Below are 19912 nucleotides of genomic sequence, written 5' to 3' on the forward strand. Positions count from 1 at the left end.
TATTGCTAATGTTAGACACAAGGGCCAGTAAAAAAGCTGGTAACTGTAAGGCCATATTGTGAGTTAGTAGATGCTGCCATCACTTACAGCTCATCCTCCTAGCCATTTCATTATACTATTTATATATTTGCTATTTTACTGAATCTTAAACAGATGCTCACCAGCAACAAAAGGCAAAAGCACAGGGACCAACATGCTTCAGTGACCCAGAAGTCAACTCTACCCCCATCTGTACACAGGCAACAAAACCTAATAATGTTGGCCAGCTTCAAAGGTTTATTCACCTATTCATCTTCCAATATGATATATACAACCATGTGCAGGCAACACCCGTGTTCTACATAGGACAGGAAGACTAGCCTCTATGCAAAAGAATAAATGGATTCAAAACAGACATCGGAAAGGAAAATTTTCAGAAACTACTTGGAGAACATGTCAGCCTCCTAGAACACTCTTGTTAGTGACCTTGAGGAAGCCATCCTTAAACAAAGGAACTTTGAAGGGAAACTCCAGTGTGACGCTGCTGAATGACAGCTCATCAAGAAGTCAAATTCTACTATTAGTTCTGAATTGAGACAGCAGGTTTTATTTTGACTACAGGTGTTTATGTTAACACTGTTGCGCAAAAAGCACTTATTTTACATTTAAGTTTACTTTCATCTTCACAGCCTGCATTTCTTGCATGCCATTTCCCTCTGACCTTGCTGCCAACGTTGTTCTCTCTGTACTCCTGTGGCAATTGTTTTTTGGGAAAATACTTATGAAATAACTTTTTTACAGCTGTTCTATTCCTCCTTCAACCTCCTTTCCAAATGGTTTGTAGGTTGATTTATTGCTGCCACCTGCTGGATGAATAAATAAAATTATTCATGTTGTAAGTGAAAGGGAAGGCTTGATCATGCAATTATATTGTGGGAGACTGGCAGTGGACTGAAGCATGCAATGAAATAGCACCTAAAGAAAGAATTATCATGTACCTTAACTATTTGCAGTACATTACTCTTACTGTAATTTTCCTATACAAATCTCAGCTGAAAAGAGACCTATGGTTCAGAGGAAACCAGAAATGGTGAACTAGGACACATAGGACTTGTGTCACTGCTGGGAATGGTAGCTTGTTTCAAAATGCAGATGCCTAGAGAAATCAGATTTTGGTCATCCCCCCCACACACATTTGCCACCCAGGCAAGAGCTTTTTCTGTGGTAGCTCCAAAATAGTGGAACTAACTCCTTACAGAGATACACCCTTAGCATTATCAATGTTTGCTGAAGATGCACCTCATTACCTATGACAGCTGAAAAGTATTTTATAAGCTACCTGAAAACTATAAAGAAACCTGATGTCAGGGTACATATATAAATGAATTATAAAATTTGCAGCATGTGGATAATGTGCAATAAATTGCAATGAATAATGCAAGTGCACTCTAGAAAATTAAGGTGTAAATCTCATTGCAGAAGGTGTGGGCACAATTTTTATTTTGGTCTCACATATAGGGTTTGCCAGCATTTTAATGGTCCTACTCCTGCGTCTTTGCCATGCAAAAATTAAGCAGATGAAGCTTCCCACAATCATTTCATCTCCATATTAGGAAGAGCTTCACCTGCTAGATTTCTGCATGCCAGGCTGCTGTTAAAATCATAGGGGCAGTACCAGTAAAGCAATTAGCCATAGGTGCAGGGTGGTAGGGTTAGGAGACTAAATGACTGGATCAGGCCAACTTAAGCGAGAGAGTCAATAGCTGTAACAGGTGGACCATTCCCTACATATGCACGAAAAAAAATATTACATGTTTTATTTCTGTACTGCCCTTCTTCCCAATCAGAAGCCCAGAACAGTACACAGCATCATTAAAAAACAGTCAATTTAAACATCAGATAGGAACCACCCGCTTTTTCAATTTAACCTCATTTCAACAGTTGGTGAAGAAGCCCTTTGGACTAACGACTCACGATATCAACAATGACACTGGAATTTACATTTATCTATATTTGCTTTTTCAGCAACAGAGGTGGATCGTTGTAAACTTTGGTTTCTATTATGGGAAGTTTTATCGATTTTCAGTGTATAAACACAATTACGAAGAGTCCCTCCTCTCCCCTCGTACAGGTAATTTTATTAAGTCCCGTTTGTGATTCTGGTGGATTCTTCAGAGTTATCAGTGGATAACCCTGTACCGTCAGTAGGCGTGCTGCCAGCAGAAGAGGGAACGTGCATTCCCACGTACCACTCCGCCCGCCTGCAAATGTAGCGAGATTTAACCCTGCATCTCAGGAAACAGCCGGTCCTGGGGCATCTGCTTGAGAGGCGCAGGACGTTGCTGCTTGGGATGAGCCAGGTCTAGTTCCCGCCTCCCACCCGCAAGTTCTTCGCAGGCGTGGGCGTTTAAAAAATGCTTGCTTCCCACGTTCAAACCCTGGTAAAGCGCTTCAGTCCAGAGAGGGGAGCTCAAGCTGACATGACAGAAAGCCTCCCATGTGAAAGGCTATATAAAGGTTATATAAAGCAGAAAAGAGAGAGCGAGCCATTGAAATGAAATTCATCGTTATTATTTCGCGTGGCGCTGGCTCTCATTTATTTCTGCCGATCTGCAGCTTGCTGCGGGGCATCCCCAGGGGAGGAGCTGGAGGCCCCCGGCGGCCACCTCTTCGCCGCTAGGCATTGTGGGGATTGTAGTGAGGGGCTCCGGCTGTGCGCACACGCGTTTCCCCGTTGGGGGCGGGGCTCTGGCTCTGGGCCGGCCGCGGGAGGGGCTGGAGAAGAGGCGGCCGGCAGAGCCCCGCCGCCGCCGCTCGCGCTGCCTCCGAGAGAGCCGGGGGAGGAAGCGAGGCGCCTCCTCTTGTCCCTCCGGGTCACCCCCCTCCCCAGCCCCTTCTTCCTGGTCCCCGCTAAGAGGTCCGTAACGGCTGCGAAGGGGCCGGCGGCGGCCAATGCGAAATTGGTTGGTCCTTCTGTGCCCGTGTGTGGTCGGGGTCGTGCTGCACCTCTGGCTGCTCCTCCTCAGCTGCCCGGCGAGTGGCCCCGGGAAGCAGCACCCGGCAGGTAGGTAGGTCGGGGAGGGAGGGAGGAAGCAAGCGGGGAGCGGCGCCCTCTTGCCCGCCTCCCTGAGGGAAGGAGGGAGGGAGGGGTGGGCGGCATTTCACCCTACTCTTCCCCCGCGCGTGAGGTGAGGTGAGGTAGGAGAGAAGCCTGCATTGGGGCGGTGAAGGTGGGGTGGGCGCCTTTCTCGCCCTGTGTGGAGGGAAGGGAAGGGCAACGGGTAGAGGCAGGCCCGGCTCCAGCTTTTGGGGGGCGCTCTGGGCAGGCTGCCCTTGACGGAGCCCTGCCAAGCGCCTGTTGAGCCCCCTTTCCCCGCTCTCAGGAGGGCTCACCTGGCGTCGTCCGTGGTGGGATGCTGCCTCCTGAGGGCGAGGGAGAAGGGCAAGAGGCGAAGGTAGTGCCCACCTCCCCCCCCCAAAAAAACTTAGGTATTGGTAGAGCAGGGGATGGCGACGTGCAAGCAAGGTTACTGGCGAAAGCAACCGAGAGTCTTGTGGGAGGCGGTGGGGTGCAAAAGTCGCCCCCTCAGAGGGTGGGGAGGGTGGTTTGCCCCCTTGGTTTTGGAGGGAGTTAGGGAGCAGGGGATTGTGGATCAGGAGGCATGAGGGAGGCAGGCGTCAACCAGAAGCGGGGCGGGGGGGGGGAGGTTGAGGGAATGAAGGGCATCATTCACCCAGGCACTTGGAGAGAAGTTGGGACAGAGGTAGGAAGGAAGTGCTGTAAAAATAAGGCACACGGAAAAAGATGAGAGCAAATGAGAAAGGAGGTTGGTTTGTAGAAGAATTGAATGGTGGAAAAAGATTCCTCATAAAGCATAAATAAGATAGGGAAAAGGTGGCTTAGAGTCTAGCCTTATGTGTTCTTATTGAGAAGTGAATGAGTTCAATGAGCCTTCCTCTCAAGAAAGTCATTTTTGGCTTGTAATGCTCATCTAGACTAGGGGGAAAAGTGAGAGGTGAGCTAAGAACTAACATGCCTGAGTGTAGCAGAGGAAATCCTGTGTATGTGTTGTGGGCAGGAGGAACCCTCAACCTGGCTATTGACCTGAAGGGTGGGGACTCCTATCCAGTCATCCATTATCATTGAAGCAACTAAAGAAAGATGAGGAGGAGGCCTCCAGGCATTCCTTTCCTAAAAATTAATTTTTGGGGATCTCTGTTGGTTCAAGACAGATTGGAAAAGAATATGTGCTAGCAAAACTATTTAAATAAAGGAATAAGTCGGCACTAAGAAACTCGGGAAGAAAACTGCTGGGGAAAAAGAATTGCAAACTAAATTATTGACAGAATGCTGTATGATTTGGCCATCTACTGGGCTGATCATACGAAACAGATTTAATGAAACCAAATGCTGGAGTACTTTGGAGTACATTATTTGTCATCAATCAGTGAACTAGTATGTATTTGTCTATCACATGCTGAAGAAAAAAATGGCCCAATAAATTAGACCCCAGTCCCTTTGTTCTCTTGAGTATTTATGACAAACATGCTGCCTTCAAGATCATCAAATCTCTTTTGAAATTAGGATAGGGGCAAAATTGCAAACGTTCCTCTCAGAGTGTGGTGAAACTTAAACTTTGGTTGCACCTACTCTCAGACCTTTTGCTTAGTCTTGTTTACAAAGTTTACCTGTTTGCTTCTACCAAGAGGATTCAAGACACACCACTGTGCTCTTTGTCCATCTAGTTAATTAGTTAGGTTTTTTATTCCATTTATGTATTGTTCCATAAAATATCCCAGAGCAATATTACAGTAAAACCATCCTCAGCTCCTTCCAACAAGCCTTTTTAGTAGAGATACTTCTCAGCCTATATCCATGTTCAGATTGTTATGAGGTGTTTTATGGGTGTGTTTGTTGCTGTTGAGAGAAAGGACAGGGCAAGACATAAATTTAACAACAACAATTCCATAGGTAGAAACAATTTCATATGTAACAGATTTCCACTGAAAAGCCATGTTGAAAAATGAAGATCTTTAATAGGCACTGAAAAGACAATGAGACAGCACCTGTTGTCTCTAGCACCTGCCTAATATTTAATGGAAAGGAGTTTCAAAGGGTAGGTGCCACCACACTAAAAATCAGTTTCCTGTATCATGTGGAATGAACCTCCTTGTAATATGGTGTCTTCAGGAGGCCCTCTCCTGCAGAGTTCAGTGAACTGTTGGGTGTATAGTCGGGATCTCAAGTTCCTGCTTTCCCCTATTCTCATTAATAAATTTATAGACTGCTTCACAGCATAAAACCATCAAAGTGGTTTCATTCAGACTTGTAGTCTGCCTCCATTCTTTATCCTTCTCTGGGGTCCAGGTGATCCCACTTCTGTGGGATCCTGCTTTGTAGCAGTTTGGCTTTCAAAAGTAACTAGAACTGGGAGCTAATTATGTGTTAGACCTGCTCCTTAAGTAGCTTTACGAATTGGATTCTAATTCCCTCGTGTTTCTACTTAGTTACATGTAGTGGCAAACACCAGTGTTGTCATCCTGTTGCTGTACCTCTAATTAGTTATCTGCCTTTTACTGTGGATGTGGCATTAGGGCTATGACACAAAAAGTGCATTGAGCTTTGTGCATGGCGGCTTACTGCTCCATAAGTGGTCCAGAGACCATGTGATGATTGAAGGTGGTTTTTTGTGAGGTTTAGGAACAAATCAGTTGGTGTTTTGGGGAGCAAAACTGTGTTTGAATTGAATTAGGACAAAGTTAGATTCATACTAGTCTTTCTTTCCAACTTGGAGTTGTAGAATAGTCCCTGAATCTAAGGACTATGAGGTCTGTACCAGCTAAAGCTCCTAGACCAGCTTCAAGGGAAGCCTTCCACAGAGTACACTGCAGCAATCCAATTTTGGAGTTGCTGATGTATGGACCAATGTGGCAAGGCTTTTCCTGTCCATGAATGGTATTAGCTGGTGAAAGGTACTCCTAGGCTGCTTGAGCCTCCAGTGACGAAAGTAGCTCAATGAGAACCCTAAGACCAGGTACTTGTTCCTTTAGGAGAAGTGCAATCTGCCTAATTTCTACACCCAAGAACCACACATCCAGAGAACTTTAATTTTGCCAGGTTCAGACTGGACCTCATCCAGCCCACCACTGCTTCCAGGCACTGGTCCAGGACTTCCACAGCCACACCTGACTTAGATGTAACTGAGAAGTAGAGCTGGGTATTATCAGCATACTGATGACAGTGTTCCAAATCCCCTGATAACCACTTCCAACAGCTTCATATAGCTAGTAGGGACAAACACACATTATAGCTTCAGAAGCAACCCAGATATTCCAAGAAATTCTAGTAAAATGTACAAAGAAAAGTCTCTCCAACCAGAAACTCCTTAGATTCCTTGAGACATTATCAGGATATATTTGATGGGTTTTACTTTGTCCTAATACTAGCTTTCAAATACTTGCATAATCTCTCCACCGAAATAATAACAAGCATGCTTTCCACAGATCAAAAAACAGCCTGGAGACAGGAGTACTAAAACACATTTGCAGACTTTTTTTTTAGGTTGGCATCACTTTCTTCAAAAGCTTAGGTCAAGTGTATAACAAATCTAAAACCAGCAACAGTGAAAAGATGGTTCACAGATTTTGACTGGTATTGATAGCTAAGATCTTTTCCCTCTCTTTGTCCCTGTTCCCCCACAGAGGTGGACCACAATAATCTTCTGTTTCCTCTTTAGCTCTAAATTGGACATCCTTTGGGGCAGGGGAACAGGGGATTTGAATGGTGCTGGACTGCTGAGCAGCTCAGCCCAGGCCAAGCCCCACTTTGGAATGTGGGGCTTTGGATCTTCCCCTCAGTTGCAGAATCTTTCTGTGTAGACTGCAGAGTGAAACTGCAGGAATAATTCCTGTCTTTTCCTCAGTTCCATGTTGGAGAGGAAGCCTGGAGTTCTGGGGCAGCAAGAGGTGGACAGATATATTTAAACAGTCACAACCTTATTGTACCACTGCATACAGTGACCAGGACTAGATTAAAATTGGGGTGTGAAATTGGAGAGGGTGCCCACTCCCCTGTTCTTACAGGGAGATGTGGGTGGAATTGTGGACTCATGGCAATGAGATCAGGAGTGTAAAGTGACTTCCACTCACTTAATTGACTCGGAGGGGAATTTTCCTTGGCTGTATAACACCAACTCACTCTCTCCATATGTGTGGCACTTGTGCCCAGCTATTTTTTTAGTGTGAATGGTAATATACCGGAGAGGGCATTTCCTCCTTAGATTGAACCTATTGTGTAAACCAGGCATAGGCAAACTTGGCCCTCCAGGTGTTTTGGGACTACAACTCCCATCATCCCTAGCTAACAGGACCAGGGGTGATGGGAATTGTAGTCGCCAAACATCTGGAGGGCCAAGTTTGCCTGTGCCTGGTGTAAACCTTTTGTAATTCAAATTTATAATCTTGTGACTACAGGATTCCATTCTTGAAACTGTGTGCCAGCAACAATATATTATATAAGATACTCATAGAAGACAGTGATATTATGAAATGTCACCATGCTGTTAAATCTTGAACATGAAATGTAAATTTGAAAATCTTTTGGGATATGCTAAAATTAGACTTCTGAAATTACCTCTTCCTGCCTTACGTGCAGTAGTTGTTCTAAGCTGTCCAGGCACTTAGTTGATTTGTCATCTTAATTTTTTTGGATGCAATCTCAAATTAAGCAGAGTGAGATGAAACTGATCTCTTGCCAGTGCTAAATATACATCTGAGCATTTCCATTATAGAATAACTGAAGATACAAGCCTATCTTTCTCAATTGACTAGGATTATGCCATGTTTATTTAGTCTCAGTTTAGGAAAACGCCTTAGCGTAAAGGAAAATTTGTTTAAGTTTTTGTGTGAAGCTTTTCACCATAGCAGTTGGATATTCATATGTTTAGCTGAGAATGCAGTTTAAAACATGTAACCTTCATTTTCTCCCTCATGAAAATTTCAGAGTACTGGCTCATTTCCAATGCAGTGCTAAGTAAGCGTCCCTTTAGCGCAAGGATTCTTGCTTGCTTAATAAACTTTTCTCCCCCCACCCATGTGCTCCCTAAATCTATTTTGTGAGTTCCCCCAACCCTCTGGAGCAGATTTGTGAGGGTGTGGGATACACGTTGGGGATGGGAGGGGGAAGTTCTAGTGGGAATCCTTGAGCTTATGGGACTGCATTGTATACAAACCACTGAGACTCCCCAAATTCTGCCTTGGTTTATATTAATTTTAACTATACAATAATAGCTTTATCTTCTCAGTATTGCAGGCTTCAAAATATATGCAATCCATTCATTTTAGTGTTTAAAGTGCTCTTGTGTCAAAGCCTCAAACTCCTCAAATATATGAAATTGCATTTCTAAATCCCTTGTGTTCTTTACCTATTAATCTAAGAAATAGCTTATTATTTTTTTAAGATTTCTTCTCTCGTTACACAGGTTTGGCTTGTTTAGCTTGTATTTAGTTAATTCTGGTTGAAGAGTTAGCAAGTCAATGCAATCTAAAATCAGCTTCCAGTGTTGAGTTGTTTTTTTAAAGTTACTACCCCAGTATTGTTTACCATTTCACCACCATTTGAATGATCTGCCTATAGCTCTCGCCACTCTATTTGTGCACTTGCTTTTCTAGTAAGGCATTGTTAATTTCTACTTCCTAGGTCTACTGGCTTTCTTTCCTCATTGGAAACCGAAACATTATGATGTCATCGTAGGGGTACTGTCTGCACGACATAATGATGGGTTGCGGAATGCTATAAGGAACACTTGGTTCAGGCATTTGAAGCAGCACCCAGCACTGAGCCAACGGTAATTCCAAATAGTTGCTTGTTCCTTCTCTTATGAACTCAACACCTAGTATCCAAGCTCATTTATGAGAATCTTCAATAAGTGGAATTAGTTCAAAATATTCTTTAAATAACGTAAAAATCCCCCGCTAAGTTATAGTGAGTTCTGTTGCCTGCTTCTGAATTCTTCAACAAGAAGTGTCCTGACCTAAATTAAAATGCTCATCTGCTTGACAGTGCTTTTCTTTATTCTTTTAATGAACATGTCATAATACTGTCCTATGTAGCTGGAATATTCCAGGATGACACTTCATTACATATTAAGATATGCATTACTGTTGAAAAAAGATGGCAGCAAAACAAGGCAAGTGGATGTAATAGGTTTCCATGCTAATTTTACTGGCTTTTAATAAATCATTTCTGTGATTATTAATCCTTTATGGGGAAAAACATTTAGAAGATCATTAATCTCATTTTAATTAATCTGGAATGAATACCAGTGTCTAGTTTTCTCTTTCAAATAACTGAGGGAACTTAGAATTGCTACTCCACAGAAACAAGTAAACAAGTTGCACAGGGAAGTCCTTCCTTTTTATACCTTGAGCCCTGAAACTCTGTGGTTTCTTGGACAGCATCCCATGAAGCATCTGAAACATCAGAGCTCTCCCTCCAAGAGTAGGAGAATTGCTCCAACCTTGGAGGGGGAGCTCTGATGTTGGATGTCCATATTAGATGCCCTTCACTATTGCAGAAACCTCAGCTGCCGTTAATTGGTTTTTTTAGTTATTGTTTCTTTTTCTATGTTTTAGCTGTTCTTAGTTTATCTGTAAGCTGCCTTGAGTCTCTGTCAGGGAGAAAGGTGGGGTATAAAACAAGAACATCACTAGAGCTGAATTGAGGATGTGACAGGGAAGATTAGCCCGACTAGCAGATGGCTTGGATCCAAAGGATCAAATATCTCCCCACCTCCACTGCATGCCCCCAAACCACAGGAAACACTACAGCCCAGGAGCTTAAAAAAAAAAAAAGGAATCCTGGAAAAGGATGGCAAAGTGTGGTGGACGGAGCAGTTAATCTGTCTTCAGTTCTCCTGTCCCCTGCCCCCGCTTTAGGGTTGCAGCCTTAATCTTTTGTAAAGGGCAAAAGTGGGTGAAGTGTGTTGTGGTTTTCTTGTGTGAAGCAGTCTTCATAATTCTGGAAATTATGGAACAGAAATCAGTAAATGTTGTTAATGACAATATTTTAGTGTCCTTGTGAAGTTTATAATTGGTGCACATGGATGTGATGTGCCAGTAGAAGATAGAGAAGATCCTTATTCATGCAGACTTCTGAACATCACTAACCCAGGTAAAAACTTTTAGAAATCTTTTGGATGGATTGCTTATTATGTAGCATATGCTTATAGCTAATTAGCTCTGCGAACATTGCAACTGATGCAGTTTATTGCCCATTGGGCTATTTTTACACTAAAAATCTCTCATACTAAGCCAAACATTTTTAGGCTGTTATGACAGTTTTAGCAAGGACCCCTTCTTTGTTTTACATCAAGCCCACCCACTCTTCTTAATTAGTGCAGTTGGATATACTTTTAAGTAAATGTCTTAGGGATTAAAGTGTAAGCTGTTTCTAAGTACATTATCCACTGCACTTGCCAGTGATTGTAATTAATATGGAAAAAATCCATGTCTTCTGTAATAAGAATGTTCAAGAGTTGCTTTCTCTCAATCACCTTTTTTAAATTGACTTCTGTTGTGTTCTTTGTTACTCCCCCCCTTCCAATAGTTCTGAATCAAGAAGTTGAAGCATTCAATTTGCCAGAGGACGACACTTCAGCGCTCTTGGAAGATAGAGTTGTCAGTGTGCATTTCAAAGTCCTTTACCCGATTGTCATCACCAGTCTTGGGGTGTTCTACGATGCTGAGGGTGTAGGATTCCAGAGAAACATAACAGTGAAACTGTACCAGGCAGAGCAGGAGGTATGCTGCTGTAGTTGTCCTAATAGAATGAACAAAATCCACAGCCTTTTTCTAAGTGTAGAATAAAGGAGAGGTAACAGGTATCTATGATAAACGAATGCACAGCTTGGACTGTAGTGCCATAACCTGCAATTGTCAAACAATTTGTTCCTTGAAAGTTCTTTGACATTTGTGAGTCAGTGAGAATAGGATTTATGGGGTGGGTATATGGGAGGAGAAATAAATAGAAAAGGGCAACAAGTCAGATATTTCTATGCCCTCTCTATGTTTTTTTCCAAAACATTGAAGAAGATGGTTTAACCATGATTTCTGGTAGTCTTCTGTCTGCTCTAAAATAACTAGGCACAGGGAAAGGGAACACAGATTCTTTTTTCTTTGTTAGGCCATTAAATTAATTTTTGTTTAGATTTTAATGGCTGATGAATCTAGGTTGGTCTTCTGCCATAGGATATGGCTTGGCTCCTTTATTTGCTTGCATGGATTGTGTTTTTTGTGATTTTATAAGAGGCAATGAAAGGGGTTGCAGCCTAAAAGATGGGATATTAAATAAATAAATAAATAAATGATTCTACCTTGCAGTGGGTGTTAAAACTAGATATTAATTTGCTTCCTGCCAGCCCTGATGCTTTGAATCCATTGTGATGGAAGGCATATTCCGTATAATGGCTTTCCAGAGGCTCATGGTAAATGAGAGTTATGTTAGGTAGAATTCTTTCAGTGGATTTTAAAGTAGCTATTTACATAGGGTAGCTGAAAGTCCAGGCTTAAGTCACAGGACTGCTTTGCAACTTGAGTCAGAGGACTGCTTTGCAATGTACTTTAGAGTTTAAATTAGCAGCTGGGGAATGTTTTATATGTGGGATTACATTTGGCTTTACTTATGCAGTAATAGTAATAATAATAAAGGAAGTATGCAAAAACCCTTGTATTTAACAACTCGCCTGGTAGCCACAGGAGACCAGAAATTCCAAGCAGGCTTGTGGAGGAGGAACAGGTCACTGTATTCCTCCTGCGCCAGACTGCTTGGTTTTTATGTTAGCAACAGAAGGAGGAAAGCTCCTTCTATGATCAGCATGGAAACACAGAGGGGATAGTTTTCTTTGCCCTCACATGAGAGAAGAGTCTTGCATGTGCCAGATCACCCAGGAGTGGTTTCTGATAATTTCTACTAATGTATGGGTAGTAAACATGCACAACCATTTTCCTTACTCATCCCACAACCAGTTCCAAAAATTCTGTAAAGGCTTGCATGAGATTGGATTAAAATAGGTAACACTTGAATGCAAATGTGGGTTGTTCTGCTATTAGGACTGCATTTGAGATATCCTGAAATGGAGGTTTGCATATTATTGATGTGAACCTGGAATATATCGTATTGGACTCAGTGGACATTTCAAATGTAGTCTGTGGTATTTTTATTCTGACATGGGTACCTTTAAGTGTGCAAGATGTTGGCTAAGGCCCTGAAGTCTTGATATAGGGACTTGAAAGCTTCCCCCCCATTATTTAGCAATGTATATTTGCATTTTAGGTGTAGAGTCTTTGAAGCTTACCTTTTTATAGGATTTTTTCAAGAGTGGTCAGGCCATGTAAAAAGCATGCAGGTGATTGCATGTTCTCCTGTATCTACAACTATATTTGGACGTTGCAAACTGGTCAAGAGTGTGTGAATATTAATTAACCTTAATGGCATTCATGGCTTACAAATGTGTTGCCTTTTGTTTTCATAGGAGGCTCTCTTCAGTGCTCGCTTTAGTCCAGCTAGCTGTGGAGTGCAAGTAAACAGACTCTGGTATAAACCTGTAGAACAGTTCATTCTGCCTGAGGTATGTGTGGAGCGTATCTAAACTGGTTCTTTACAATGGCATTTGGTTTTTTCATCTATTTAGAATTCTTCAGCTTCTTTTCTGCCATTATTAAATTATTAATGGATTTGAGACTGTGAAATGTCACACATACTCGGTGCTAGCAACCATATCTCTTTGTAGTTCAGTGCACTCTCATTCTGCTCATCTGTAAGTAACCGAAATCTTCTTAACATCCCAATAACTTAATGGGGAGGCGGCATTATAAGCTTTCAAGAGAATTGTTTCATACTTAATATGGAAGAGAATGAATAGATCTGGCCAGAGAATGGAGTTCTACATTTAGACTTGGGTCCAAATCCTAATGTAGATTAAAGTATAGAGAGAGCCCTAGAGCACAATTCTATTTCTTAGCCTGTTTTCCACCTATAAAGTTGGAATATTAGATATTTCCATCATGGGCCTATTCTGAAAATGAATGAGATAAAAAAATATTATCCCTCCTGCACGTTCCTCCAGTGAAGAGAGAAGTATGGAAGAAGAATGTAATGAGTTTTAAAATGGACAGATCATTTCAGTACAGGCAACTTCCCATTTACGCAATCTCTATTTGCGTGCAACTGTGCACATGTGTGGTGCTGGAAATGGGTAGCACCCTGGAAAGTCCTGGCTTGTGAGGAGATCCTCCTTGGAGCCCAAAAAGGAGGGTCTCCTGAACTGAAGGCCCAGTGCGGCTTTGTTGAAGCCTCCCCACCTAACAGTTGACATGCGGGGTAGCGCAGCAGCAGCTGCTGCTTCCCCACACATCAGCTGAGCAAGCCCTGCTGCCCTCCGGCTCACGTGCCTTATTATTATTATTATTATTATTATTATTATTATTATTATTATTATTTATACCCTGCCCTCGCTGGCCAGAGCTAGGCTCAGGGTGGCTAACACCAATAAAAATCACAGCAAAAACATCATAGGGGGGAAAGAGGGGGGAAACAAACCTATTTAAAGTTCAGGTTAAAATGCAATTTAAAATGCAGCCTCATTTTGAAGTAGCTGATAAATCAAGACCATAAGGGGAGGGAAACATAGGGGTCAGACTGAGTCCAAACCAAAGGCCAGGCGGAACAGCGCTCTCTTGCAGGCCCTGTGGAAAGCTGTCAAATCCCACAGGGCCGTAGTCTCTTGTGACAGAGTGTTCCACCATGTGGGGGCCAGTGCTGAAAAGGCCCTGGCCCTAGCTGAAACCAATCTAACCTCCTTGAGGCTCGGGACCTCCAAAGTGTTGTTATTTGTGGACCTTAAGGTCCTCCGCGGGGCATACCAGGAGAGGTGGTCCCATAGGTATGTGGGTCCTAGGCCCCATAGGGCTTTAAAGGTCAAAACCAAAACCAGCACCTTAAACCTGACCCTGTACTCCTCTGGGAGCCAGTGCAGTTGGTAAGCACTGGATGAATGTGATCCCGCGGCAAGGACCCTGTAAGGAGCCTCGTCGCGGCATTCTGCACCCGCTGGAGTTTCTGGGTCAGCTTCAAGGGCAGCCCCGCGTAGAGTGAGTTACAATAATCAATCCTGGAGGTGACCATCGCATGGATCACTGTGGCCAGATCACGGCGAGAAAGGTAAGGGACCAACTGCATAATACGGCTATGGAAAAATGCCACCTTTGCTGTGGCTGAAACCTGCGCCTTCATGGAAAGGGAGGCGTCGAAGGTTACACCCAAGCTCTTGACAGAAGGTGCTGGCACTAATTGACCCCTGCAAGAGATGGGAGTTGCCCCCCCCCCAACCCAGCCAGAGGACCTCTGTCTTCAAAAGATTCAACCAGCTCCCACGCAGCCATCCAGCCACAGCTTCCAAGCATCTGGTCAGTGTGTCCGGGGCCGAGTCAGGGCGGCCGTCCATCAACAGATAAAGCTGGGTGCTCCCAATATATGTTATTTTGGTTACAAACAGGGAGGCCCGGAAAATAACCCCCACATGAATTGAGAGTTGTCTGTAATACAAACTTCTTCTAAAATACATATTTGTTTATATTTTATAATTTTTTATCCTGATTTTAGTGAACCATAGATTTAATGCCTCTGTGGAGAGCATGTTTTTAACATTTGTTCGTTGTTTTATTGCTGGTTTGAGCTGCTTTGGGAGGAAGGGTGGGATAGAAATTCAAGAAATGCACAATAAACAAAACAATACTTTTCTTGTTAAAATGAAAGATGTTACTTATAACTAAAGGTCAACATAGTTTGACCATCCCTCCACGTCTTCTAAGAGCAGAATATGGAGGTCTTGCTTAATCAGCAGCCTTTTTGTTACTCCCTTGGAATTAGCTTTGTGTGGAAAGTATCTCAGCCCATAATTCCAGATATCCATAAAACATTTTTATTTAGATGATTATGTGATAAAAAGTGTTGTTGGGTTTAAATTACTGATATTTTGATGTGTCTTATCTTTATTCAATTTAATTTTAGCAGATGTTTTAATTGTGTGCCAGGGACAATACACTGGAAGAGGAATTGCAAAATCAATGGATTGATAAAACTGGATAAAGTCTATCCCTCTTTGGGGTTAAACTGCATCTGTATTTTTGGAGGAAGGAAATCTCTGAACACTTGTTTTTCAGGCCACAGTTATTCTGTCTCTTAAAGCTTTAGGCTCAGGGAGCCCACAGCCAAAATAAATAGCTAAAGAAGAAGAGTTTGTAAGACACTAGTTTAAAGCAGCGTTTATTCATCCCTGACACAGTTATGTCTTTTATGCATTTATTAATGAGCAGCATTCTGAACAACAACAGACACCATAGTGCCTCAGTTTTTACTGTGGTTAATGTTCACTATGGTTTAACACATTAATAAAAGCAGCAGATTCGACCTTAGTGCACTGGGGGAAATTGCATATAGTCTATGTTTTATTCTTTGATTATTCGACTGTAGTAGGTAGCCTTCAACGAAAGTTAGCAAGGCGTGATAATTGATTTTGCTACTTTCTCATAGAGACCTCTACCAATTCTAAGCTCCAGCCATTTATTTTTCACTGTAAAAAATGTTGTTTGAATGTCTACACTCCCCCCTTCATAAAGCAAACCAACATACATTAATTCCTTAAGGAGACAAGATGCAATTGTAAACTGGATGCAGATACACACACAGTGCTTTGAAGGTGTCCCAGTGAAGGGGAAAACAGGATCGGGAAATAACAGTGCTTGTGGAAAATTACTACTGTTGTAACATGCCATTCCAACCAGTCACAAGCATAACCATGATAACATATTGCAATGGAAGATGAGAGATGGATACTTACCTCTGTAGTCTCCCCAAATAAGCTTGGGAGAAGTGTTTGGGGGTTTGTCTGTAAAGGAGAATAAGTTTCTGTTCTTCTTTCATAGCCAGTGAATAAATTGGGGTATGAGCTAAATGTGAGTCACTAAAAATGAGAAGGGCCATCAGAAATATGCCAGAAGCTATTGAACTGCCTGTTTCATAAGCAGCTATTAAATAGGAAAATGTTTATGTGAAACGAAGTAGAACCATGTTTTAATATATGCTTCAATGTGCTCACTCTTTTAGGGTGGAAATAAAATATCTTGGCAAGTATGAAATCCCATCCTTAAGCATCTGAAGATAACGGGGAATGTTGGGTTAGGAAAAATTCCTTAAAACTACTGGGTAGGCACTAACTAGGAAAATGAGTGCCCAGGGGAAGGATTAGGTATTTTTGAGGCGAGGCGACCAGAAACATACACAGTATTCCAACAACAGTTGCACCATATATTTGTATAATGGCATTAGGATACAGGCAGTTTTATTTTTGATTCCTTTCCTAATGATCTCTAGCATGGATTTTGCCTTTTTCATGGCTTCTGCGCACTGGGTCGACATCTTCATTGAGCTATTTACTAAGACCCCATGGTCTTGTTCCTGGTACGTCACCTCCAGTTCAGACCCCCATGAGCATATATGTGAAATTAAGATACTTTGCCCCAACATGCATCACTTTTGACTTGTCTGTATTGAATTACATTTGCCATTTTACTACCCATTCACTCAGTTTGGAACAGTGTTAGAAACCAAGATATGAAAGCTAGGAGCTAAATGGCACCTTAAACCTAGGCAAAACAATGGAATGTCTAGGCACACTTTTTATAATAATACAAAGGTGAAAATTAATGAACTGCAGCTAAACTCTTATGTTAATTTTTCACATGGTCTAGCCCTCACCTGAAGCTTTCAAAAAACAAAGCCATGCTTCCCCTGCCCCGCCCCCTAATATTCTTAAAGAAGGTCCCTTCTACACTCTTCAGAGAGTAGTTGGAAGTGGGGAGGCACAAAAAGGTCATCCTTTCCTTCTGCTCTGCAAACAAGCCCTGGATTCTCCCCACACCCCCTTTCCTTCATATAAATATCTCTTTTTGGCACCACAATTAACACATATTAAAGGCCTATACAACTGATGGCAGAGACCCACCTTGAGTGTCTGGTTCGCAAACCTAAGACTTAAGGATCCTTCAATGATCCCACTCCAAAATTTGTTTTGATTTAAAGCATCACTGTGAGAATCTGAGGTAGATGACACTTTAACATGCACTACTTCCTCAAACTCAGCCCTCCAGATATTTTTGGCCTACAACTCCTTTGATCCCTAGCTAGCAGGACCAGTGTCAGGGAAGATGGGAACTGTAGTCTCAAAACATCTGGAGGGACGAGTTTGAGGAAGCCTGACTTAAACCATCATAACTAACTGGCTAATATATTTCAACTTAAAAGTACATTAAACAAGGCTACTAAAACCTAAACAAAACATGTTGGGTTTAAAAGAAATGAAATTTTTCAGGTCCCCAATGCATGTGTATCTTATTTGGGAGAAAGCACCCTTGAACTTGGTTGGAATTTACTTTCGAGTAACAGTGGCAATTTTAATCTGAAATCTTAGGCACAGTACTGCACCCGGAGCTCAAAGCGCACCTAGAACAATGGGAGTTTCAAACCCTGATATGGAGAGGTCCTTTGGGAGCACTTCGCAATCTCTTTTTCCTTTAATGACCCCAAACAATTTAGTATCCTCAGCAGACTTGGTCACATCACTGCTAGTATTCTTGGCCCTGTTGATATTTGGTTGTGTTTCACGATTAGTAGGTATGCGGCCTTAACCAGATACATAAAAAACTCAAGTACTTCACTGTTTTTTATCTCACACCACTGTTAAACTACAGCTTTTAAAATTTGGAGAGTTGTGTTAAAATTTCTGGTGAGGAACAATATAAGGCTGAAAATTATTAAAGATTTGTCTTATCCTTCATTTACTGTACTCCTCCTGAAAATTAAACTTCAGTTCTTCAAGTTTATTCTGTTCTGCAAAGAGTCTAAAAGATCTGTTAAAAAATTCATTTGTCTAGTGTGTACACATACAGATACATTGTTAACAGTAAGTGGTGACTTTTTTGACAGAGTTTTGAGGGCACTATTGTGTGGGAAAGCCAGGATCTGCAAGGCCTAGTTTCTAGAAATCTTCACAAAGTGATGGTGAATGATGGCGGAGGTGTCTTCAGAATCACTACGGTCTGTCCTTTTATTCCTCCATATAATGATTATAATAGGGCAGCATTTTGGTAAACATTTTAAGCAGGTCAAATTCTCAAGCAGCCTCTTAAATATGTTTTTGTTTTACTTGATATCAAAATGGTGCATTTGGATCATCTTATCATCTTATATAGTTTTGAGTATTTCTAGTTTATACATCTGTATAAATTCATAATCTTAAATAGAATCTCCAGAGGGGAAATTCTAATGCTTCTAACTCTTTAGAAGCTTCTACTTCCATCTTGAAAGCCATTATGGAGGGCATTTGCCTTATTAGCTAATGACCTATGAGTTGCATTTTAGCCTAGAACAAATTGCTCTGAATTGTTATAACTATATTGATATAACAAGCATGTTGGGCATGTTGAGTATAAAATAACAAAATATCATAATTCCTCTTTATATATTGGTATCATACCATCTTCTAGTATATGTGTTTTGAACTGCAGGTCTTTAGATAACCATAAGATTGACTTCTTAGGAATCTCTGTTTCTAATACTAGATGCAGTGGGGATCTAGTATTCCTGCTAGGAATAAAGGTGAACTCATTGCAGCTCTGCCATATTTTGCCACTTTATGGCATCAGAGTAATGGTTTACTAGCTGCTTTGAACACTTGCATTCGATTAGGGCTGCAACATTTAATCAATTCTTTGGACAAAATGTTGGAGGAAACCTTGACAGTAACTAGTTTCAAACCATATTAGTTTTGTAGAAGTGATATTTCTGTAGCAAAAGTTTAACTAATTCTCTTCTGTTTAATCATTGTGCACAATAGGCAGGGGAAGGGTCATTGCCACATGAATTTACACAAGGCGTGGAGGGGATTGCTGGAGGCTTTATTTACACAATTCAAGGTAAGCATGAAAACATATTGTCAGAGCTGCCTCTAGGTCCCAGCTCACAGAGGACCAACGCTAGTCAGTAATAATGTACAAAAGTCTTTATTGAAGTTCAGTTTCCATTTCCAAGCCGCAGCGTGCAGCTCTACGTCTTAGAACCTAGATCGGCGAAGCTCCGTCTGAGTCTCCACCCCCTGTACACCAGTTTAAGACTCTAGCCTTACTCCACCTCTTCCGTTGCTCTTTCCTCCTCTGGGTCCTTCTGCCCCCCGGGGTCTCCTCCTTTCTGGACTCTTCTGACGCTGACCCCCCTGACTCTTGTCCCTCCTTTCGGCGGGCTTTAGGACCTGGCTCCCTATCCGGGCTCCCTGCTGTGCCGCTCGCCTGTACATTTGAACTTGGCGCGCGCGCCCAGCCTCCAACTTTCCTCTTGACCGTTTCCGCGCTCTCCGATGGAGGCGTGGTCAATCCTGACTCATCTCCTCCCGCTGGTGGTGAGCAGCCTGATCCCGATACCTGGGACTCCTCCCCCCCACTGCGCTCTGGCGGGGAAGCTGGTCCTGATTTCCAACTGCTGCTCTCTGAGTCCCCTCTGGCCCCTTCTTCCTGGGGTGTCCCCCTAGGCACCCCCCTTGCTCTGACCATGGGCGCCCCCTTCTGTGAATCTTCCGATTCTCTGGAAAGACTCAGGGACCTCGGACCACTGTCATCGCTTACGCTCCCTTCGGATTCCTCCCCCTCGCTCTCCATTTCCTCCCTCTCCTGTGCCTCTGCTCCTGAACCCCTGACATCCATCCCCCCCTCGAAGCCCCCCCTTCCCCCCTCCCCTCCTTCAGGTGTGGGTTCTGGGTGCTCCATCGTTGTGGGGGTGAGTGCCGGATACAGTTTGTCCCCCGTGGCGTGCATCTAGCTGGATAAG

At 42.6% G+C, this 19912-nt stretch overlaps 1 protein-coding gene across 2 annotated transcripts in view; it reads left to right on the forward strand.

Annotated features, from left to right (window-relative positions):
* The first annotated feature begins 2725 nt into the window (after nucleotides 1-2725).
* B3GALNT2 (beta-1,3-N-acetylgalactosaminyltransferase 2) overlaps nucleotides 2726-19912 on the forward strand; it is a 30318-nt gene continuing 13131 nt past the window's right edge. Inside the window, exons 1-7 of one of the 2 annotated variants that reach the window (XM_081906885.1) lie at nucleotides 2726-3043; nucleotides 8678-8825; nucleotides 10050-10150; nucleotides 10586-10779; nucleotides 12510-12605; nucleotides 18020-18130; nucleotides 18930-19008. In XM_081906885.1, coding sequence (XP_081763011.1) covers nucleotides 2932-3043; nucleotides 8678-8825; nucleotides 10050-10150; nucleotides 10586-10779; nucleotides 12510-12605; nucleotides 18020-18130; nucleotides 18930-19008 — 841 coding nt within the window. In that variant the 5' untranslated portion in view covers nucleotides 2726-2931. The remainder of the gene's footprint in view (nucleotides 3044-8677; nucleotides 8826-10049; nucleotides 10151-10585; nucleotides 10780-12509; nucleotides 12606-18019; nucleotides 18131-18929; nucleotides 19009-19912) is intronic. The other variant, XM_081906884.1, reaches the window with a different exon arrangement.

Source organism: Podarcis melisellensis, assembly GCF_964234715.1.
Source record: "Podarcis melisellensis genome assembly, chromosome: 3".
NCBI lineage: Eukaryota > Metazoa > Chordata > Lepidosauria > Squamata > Lacertidae > Podarcis > Podarcis melisellensis.